At 42.0% G+C, this 7,871-nt stretch overlaps 1 protein-coding gene across 1 annotated transcript in view; it reads left to right on the forward strand.

Moving 5' to 3' along the window:
* Fbxl13 (F-box and leucine rich repeat protein 13) overlaps nucleotides 1-7,871 on the forward strand; it is a 255,421-nt gene that overhangs the window by 237,644 nt on the left and 9,906 nt on the right. Inside the window, exon 19 of the mRNA XM_008830791.1 lies at nucleotides 1,246-1,380. Coding sequence (XP_008829013.1) covers nucleotides 1,246-1,380 — 135 coding nt within the window. The remainder of the gene's footprint in view (nucleotides 1-1,245; nucleotides 1,381-7,871) is intronic.

Here is a 7,871-nt window from a genome sequence, read left to right on the forward strand (position 1 = left end):
GCGCGCAGACTGTCATAAAAGAGGGGTTTTTGGCAAGAGGGGGCCAAAAAAAAACCCCTCTAAAAAAAAAAAAAAAAAAAAAAAAAAAAAAAAGACATTGGATCCCTGGAGCTAGAATTACAGACAGTTGTGAGCCAACATGTGAGTGCTGGGAACTGAACCTGGGTCCTCTGCAAGAGCAGCAAACACCCTTAACCACTAAGACATCGCTCCAGTCCCTGTTTTTTATATAACTACTGAATTATGAACTCTTAACTGTTTCCAATTAGCATACATAGTATTAGGTTTCAGTATGACATTTTTAAACAAAATTTTTTTTTTGTTGATTCTCCCCCTATCTCTTCTGCCCACTCCACTGCACCTCTTCCTCTCCAAACCCCTGGCCCCTCCTTGTATCCTTCTCTTAATATTACCTCCACTTATATACACATGTTTAGACATTGTAAGGTAGGATCCACAAATGAGAGAGAACATTCAATTTTTTTTTATTTTAAATCTGGGTTACCTTGATTAATAAAATACTTCCAGCTCCACCCATTTCCCTGAAATTTCACAATTTTGGTTTTCTTTACAGCTCAACAAAATTTCATTGTTTATGCACCACATTTTCATTACCCGTTCATCTACTGATGGCCATCTAGGCTGGCTCCATTTCCTTGCTATTGTGAGTCATGCACACAGTAAACACAAATGCACAAGCATATCTATGACAGATGATCATTTTGGCATTTCAAATAATGCTGCAGAGTAGGTATTATTTTCCCTAATTAGAAAAGAAAACTGAGGCTTGGATAAGCCTAAGTGACTCCTTAAGTTTTCAGAGGTAGTGCATGATGGGAATGAATTTAAAACTCAAAGAATGCCCTCTGTCCACTACCATCTCTGAACTATTTGCCATCTACTCTCACCACATCCCCTTCTGCCACTCATCTAGCTGACTATAACTCTGTTAACTAGTGTCATTATCAGTCAAATGTCATCAGAGGTGAGCTCAGATAAACTGGATTTTTCCAGCAGGAATTTGCACATTACAAAGCTGTTTAATCTGGTGTGTATCTTTACTAAAGAGATTTTGAATGTAATATTCTGTTGTTCTTTGTTTTATTCATGGCAACATCAGCATTCAGGGACCCAAATGTATACTAACTAAACTGCCCCAGGTAAGGTGGTTTTAGATGGACATGGCATTCAGATAAAAGCTAAGGAAAAGTAAAGAAAAAACTTTGACCTTGGAATCTCTTTCAGGCATTCTGTAAAACCTCACTGCACTTGGAACACTTGGATGTCTCTCACTGTCCCCAGCTGTCAGACGATATTATAAAAACAGTGTCCATTTTCTGCACCCGCCTCACATCTTTCAGTATTGCGGGATGCCCAAAGGTAAGCCTGGAAGCTCCGGAATGTTGGAGGGAAGCACTGCAGAGAACCCCAGTAGGGCAGCAATGGAAGGAGGTGGCCATTGGACTTAACCTGGAGCTTGTTGCTTATTTGTTTTTTCTGTGTCTCAGGTAATCATTAGATTCCGCCCCACCTCCAATTTCCAAATTGGAAATAACTTTAGGATCTCATTTGTATCAAAGTAGAATTTTAAAACATTTGAAATGTTATTCTCGTGCAGATATAAATATGTCAGAGATTCATTTAATTAATTGATAAGAGAATTAACACACTAAGAAAGTCCGAATATAGAGCCTTAGAATGAACTGGGTATTTGTAAGAAGTGAAGAAAGAATGTTGGATTATGATTTTCAGGTTAGATCTAAAATTGGTTAATTATCCTATATGGCAATACAACCCTTGGGGTTACAGATTCTATCAGACAGAAAAAAATTGTATGCCTTCTAAAAGTATCACTATGGAACTTCACTGATGTTGGGCTTTAGTAACTGATAAACACTATGTGAAATAAAGATGTAACTCTATACATTTCCTCAGCTAAGTCAGTTAAACAATATTCCAATATCCCATTGAAAGGACTTAATTTTCAGTTGTCTGACACTTATGCATAAAAGAAACAATACTAATTATTTTAAAATTAACTATATAAATGCTTAGAGAAAAAGTAAAATCTATCACCCAAGTATAACTATTGTTGGAACTTTATACTTAGTCTTTCAGAATTTTTTTCTGTTCAAAAAGTTAGAAATAGTTACAGAAGGTTTGTGTTTTGTCTTTTGAAAAGATGGGATCATGCTTTTCAAACAACAGTGTAGCTTCCTTTCTTTTCTCTTAATATACTATGGGCATATCTCCACGTCAAAAAATAGAAATCTTGAGTTCTGGATTAATATGGCATATCAAATAGACAAATAATTTATCTTGAAACCTGCCAAAATTGCAGATGAAGAGTGAGGGCCCATTTGGATAAGGAAAATGAGTGCGGAAACAAGACCAACAAAAATTAGGAAACTTGAGGGGACTGGAGAGATGGCTCAGTGGTTAAGAGCACTGGCTGCTCTTGCTGAGGACCCGGGTTCAGTTCCCAGCACCCACATGGCAGCTAACAGCTGTCCATAACTCCAGTTCCAGGGGATCTGACACTATCTTATGAACTCAGTGGGCATTACATGACATGGGTGCACTTACACACTGCAGGCAATATATTCATACACAAATAAAAACAATAAATAAAATATTAGAGAAAAAATTGGAAACTTGAAAATAGATGGACACATTTAGAAGACCAGAGACAGCTTTGGATCTCAAGCCAGCAGTAGAGAAGGCTGAGAAGAGACATCTAGTCTATGCAACAGTCTTTAAACTTGGCAGCCGGTTGGAATTCTGGGTCTAGGTTAAGAGGGGGTTAAAGTAAGGAAGGCTGAGTTGAGGATTCTGGAGAAACAGACAGATGTCTGCCCAGCTGTTCATCCTCACCCAAGGCTGGGTGTTCATCATGATGCCTGGACGTTCACCTTCTCAATCCAGCTTTCTCAACGCTGACACTTCTGAGGTTCCCAACAGGGCAGTTCTTTGCAGTGAGGAGAGGACAACTGTCCTGTCACCTCAGAATATTTAACAGCATCTCTGACCTCTAGGTGCCAGGTTATTAGTACTTGACCCCTTTTGGTCTTAAAAACCAAAAATGTCTCCGGACACTGCCAGCTATCTCCTGGGGGCCAAAACTGCTGCTGCTAGAAACCCGATGTCCAGAGGTAGTGAAGCAGACGGTTCTGGGCAGAGAGGCACCGTGCTTGACTGTGAGTGAATATGAAAGTGAAAAGGGGAACGAAGTGACCACACTGAGTGCAGCGATATGTGAACACTTTGGCCAGCTCAGAACCCAGAATGCTGCTGCCAGAATTCTTCTCCAGGCAGACCCTGGCCAGCCCAAGATGAAAAATTTAAGAATACTGATATGAGAGTGTTCCCAATAGTTCCTCCTACACCACCCTTCGCTGGTTTGTTGTGGAAGAGGCTCAACCATGTACTCAACAGTTTTCACTCAGGGTTAGCCCTCCACTGATGATCATGAATAGTTAGTTAGTCAGCATTACCAGATGAACAGGAAAGTTTTAAACTAGAAGATAAAAACCTTGTTCTGACTTTTTTCTAGTTCCCTGTCTAGAACTTGTAATGCTAATTACTCCTGCCTTTACTTCTCCTTCACATCTCCTATTCACCAGTCAAGGACCTTCTTTTCCCCTTAGATATAAGAGTTATGCAATTTGGGAGTCTTAAATAGACCCACTGAAGGAGTACTCCAATTGCATCCCTACATCCCTGTTCAGCATGGAAGAAGTCAGAGCGGTCTACGTCCAAATTCCCTATTGGGAATAGGGAATGGCATGGTAAGAGTAGGAGGTAGGAATTGCCTAGGCAGTTAGGGTAAAAAGGCCCCAAAGAAAAGTAGCCAGTTTCTTGGCTAAAAATCAAAATGTCATTGGGCCTGTTAGCAACATACTCTGTTTCAAAGGCCAAAAATGTCAAAAGAATTTTGGAGATTATATCTAATCCTTAAAAGATTTTAGGGTTACCTCTTCAGAGGGGGAAATGTTAGAGTAGCCAAAAGCTCCATAAAAGTAAATAAATGAAAGAAAAAAAAGGAAAGAAAAAGAAATAGTGATGGGGAGATATGGGAGGTGTTGGAGGGGAGGGAATGGGCATGGATTTGATCAAAACACCTTATATGCATGTATGAAATGCTCAATAAAGCTTTTGTAAAAGTAAAAAAAAAAAACCTAAACAAATAGGGAAAACCTGAAGTTGGCGAAATAGTCAGAACGAAAATTTAAATCTTAAAGAAAAATCCCGAGGAACTGCAAGCTGATGGGCTTTTATTTGTACAGTATCACCATACTCCCAAGGTGTTGTGCATAGCTAAACTTCAGACTCAGCTCCTCTACTGTTGCTTTGTGAAAGGATTGACAGTGCTGCTAGAACTGCTTAAATCTTTGATTAATATGTTGTGATAAGGAAGAGGAGGCAGGAAGGGGAAAAGACATGGTAAACCAGGACAAAACAAAGCAAGAAAGTTCACAGCATATTTTTTTGTTTGAAGACCGAGTATCACACTGTAGCCCAGGCTAACCTGGAACTTACCAGTAGCCCAGGGTAGCCTTGAACTTGAAGCAATCCTATCTCAGTCTTTCAGTTGCTGACATTACAGGTTTGTAGCATCATGCCCAGTTGCAAAATCCCTTTTAATAATATATTTGTTTAGAATTAGAGAAATTGGTTATCTTTCTGGTCTGTGTCACCTGATTCTAGGAGGGATCTGGGTCAAAAGACCAGTATGTTGTGTGTTGCACTCCGATCCTGCGACCCCCAGTGACCACCAAGGAGTCCGGAGAGTATGCAAAAGCAAAGAGCCTTTATTCGGGCTAAAGCTCGGGCCCTCAGATTTCACCGACGTAGCGGATCCGTTCTGAGAGCCCAGAACTAGGGTGGGGTACACTTTTATATGGAAATTTTACAGAAGCCCGCCTGAGCCAAGCATCCTTTAAAATGATTGGATGGTCCTATGCCCTGAGTACCGGGAAGATTCTTATTGGTAGGGGCTGTCTTTAGGGCACTGGAATGTGCTGGCTGTTATCTGTGGGGCCAGAAGTTTCTGTTTTTACCTTATAAGGCTGCTATATGCCTGGGCTTGCTTGATCTATAGCTTTCTGGGATGGGGGTGGTAACTGAAGATTACAACATGCCTGAAACAGCTAGTCAAAATGGAGTTAGTGCCGTCTTAAGCCAAGCAAATTACAGAAGCAGAAAGAAGCAGTTAGACAAGTCGGGGTCTCACATTGTGCAGTGACTACCTGACTCTGCAGCTTGACCAAGGGCTTGCACGGGCTCTTATACAACACAACTCACTGGGAACTGTACTAGCTGTAATGCAGGACAGAGGGAAGATAGGGAACAGGCTTTCTAGTGGCTCTACTAACAAAGAAAGAAGGAAGGGAGATGCATATGAGAAAAGCTCCAATGAGAACAGAACATATAGCAGAGGATTTTTTTTTTGCATTTTTTATTGAATTTTTGCAATTTCAATAAATATAGTTTGATGGCATTTAGATCCTCTTCCAACCTCTCCCCCGCCCCCACCCAATTTAATGACCTCTCATATATATTCCTATAAAGTATGATTTGTGTTCCCAATGTCCTTCAGTGTGGATCTATTCACTGGGCCCACCAAGAGTCCTAACCCTCTAAGACACTATTTCTCCCCCTCCCAGCAGTCATCAATTGCCAAAAGTTCCTCAGGTTGGGTTGGGATTTCTTATCCACTTCCCCATGTCTATGCTGGGATTTTATCTGGTTTGAGCTTGCATAGGACTTTGTATGCTGTCACCATTGCTCACTAACTTGCCCAAGACAGGATACACTCAAATACAAGTGACATGAGATGCATGATTTGCAGATAGGTAACAAAGGACTACAGTTGTTTTCCCCCTCCCTCCAGAGCCCAGGAAAGCTGCCACAGTGGATGAAATTGCTGTGAGTTCACATGAGTAACTGATCAGTTGTCTGGAAGGCTGCTTTCTTGTGGTCATCTACCCCCTCTGGTCTTACAATCACAATGATTCCTGAGCCTTGAGAGGCAGAGGAGAGAATTCCTCTATAAACCATGTAATAGATTCTCTCTTGTACCTAGAGAGAAAAGATTTGACTTAACATGAAATGTACCATTCTACTAAGCATGTAGAGGGAGAAAAAGGGAGGGGGAGATTACCTCAGAACCCTAAGGTAAAGAAATAGATGGGCTTGGATCTACCATCTGGAGTCTGCTCAATAGATGGGAGGTCACATGAGTATCCTGATTCAGAAGAGGAAGGGATCCTCACTGGGGCCAAGCAGAATAGTCCTCAACTCATTTCACGTCACCTAATTTATTTTACTTAACATTGCTTTTTCTGGGCCATAAAATATATTTAGAGTCTGGCTCATCCTTCCAACTAAGGTTTCCCAGAAGCCCATAGGTAAATTTTGAATGGATATCTTACCCATCTCAGGGAAGGCCATCTTCTTTTTGCAGCCCCCTCAACTCCAAGGTCAGTCAGTATTATTGGAACTTTATGTTCCCCAGCACTGAAATACCAAAAAAAGCAAATGTCACTCAGGAAGAAAGTTGGTTGCCATGGGCCCAGTACAAAGGCCTCAGCAGTGTTCTGGGTCCAGCTGTCATTGTTGATGATCATGACAGTGACTTCAGGTAGGAGTTAGTAATAATTAGAAAGAAATTAATGACAATAATGAAATGTTTATAAAATTGGGGGTGCTCAATTAGGTGAGGGTTTAAAAACTGTGTTTCTGTCAAAGTATAGGCAGTGAGAAGCAGGTTCACTGTATATTGTTCACTAACTTGCCCAAGACAGGATACACTCAAATACAAGTGACACGAGGTACATGATTTGCAGATAGGTAACAAGGGACTACAGTTGTTTTCCCCCTCCCCCCAGAGCCCAGGAAAGCTGCCACAGTGGATGAAATTTCTACAGCATGTTTCCTTACACTGCAGTCAAGGGACTCTAGAAAGCAGCAGCTGCCCCCATGGGTTCCTTACCCAAGGGGCAAAATGACATGCAGAGCTAAATTATTGAGGGTCACACTGCTTCCACAGAGACTGGAGTAGAACCCAGGCTGGCCAGAAGCCCCCCAAGTCAGGATGCTGTACTCCCAGCCAAGCCCCACCTCAGGATGCTGTAATGTGAGCAGTCTAGCTATTCTTGAGAGCTAGTAACTGAGAAAATGAGAACTGGATGAATCCAGGCCACCTGGGGACTGTTTGCATATGAGTAGATATGAGGTGTTGTGGTTTGAATGTGAAAACTCGCTTGTTAGAGTACCTGGTCCCCAGCTGGTGGTGCCATTTAGGAAAGTTGTGGAAATTCAAGGAAGTGAGTCACTGGGAAAGGGCCTTGAGGTTTCATAGCCCAATCCTACTTCCTGTTCGTGCTCTGCTTCCTGAATGAGGATGAGGTGGGCAGTCAGCCTCCTGCTCCTGTCACCTTCCCTTCCCTGCCTGCTGCTGTGTCCTCCCCACCATGAAGGACTGTTCTCAAAGTATAAGCCAAAATAAACCCTTCGTCCCTTAAGCTGCTTTTGTCAGGATATTTTGTCAAAGCAACAGAGAAGTAACTAATATAGAAGGTAAGAGCCGGCTCACAAAACCTTGCTGTTCTCCCCCTAAGGATGGGCTCAGTTAAAAATGTACTTGGCGCAGGCACAGAACTTTCATGTTAAAAATGTTAATCATGGGGCTGGAGAGATGGCTCAGTGGTTAAGAGCACTGACTGCTCTTGCAGATGACCCGGGTTTGATTCCCAGTACCCACATGGCAGTTACGAACCATCCTTAACTCCAGTTCCAGGGGAATCCGAAGCCCTCTTCTGACCTCTGCGGCATTGCATGGGTGCACTCACATACATGCAGGCAACACA

This window comes from Nannospalax galili, unplaced genomic scaffold (genome assembly GCF_000622305.1).
Source record: "Nannospalax galili isolate Female #2095 unplaced genomic scaffold, S.galili_v1.0 scaffold312, whole genome shotgun sequence".
In the NCBI taxonomy this organism is placed as follows: Eukaryota; Metazoa; Chordata; class Mammalia; order Rodentia; family Spalacidae; genus Nannospalax; species Nannospalax galili.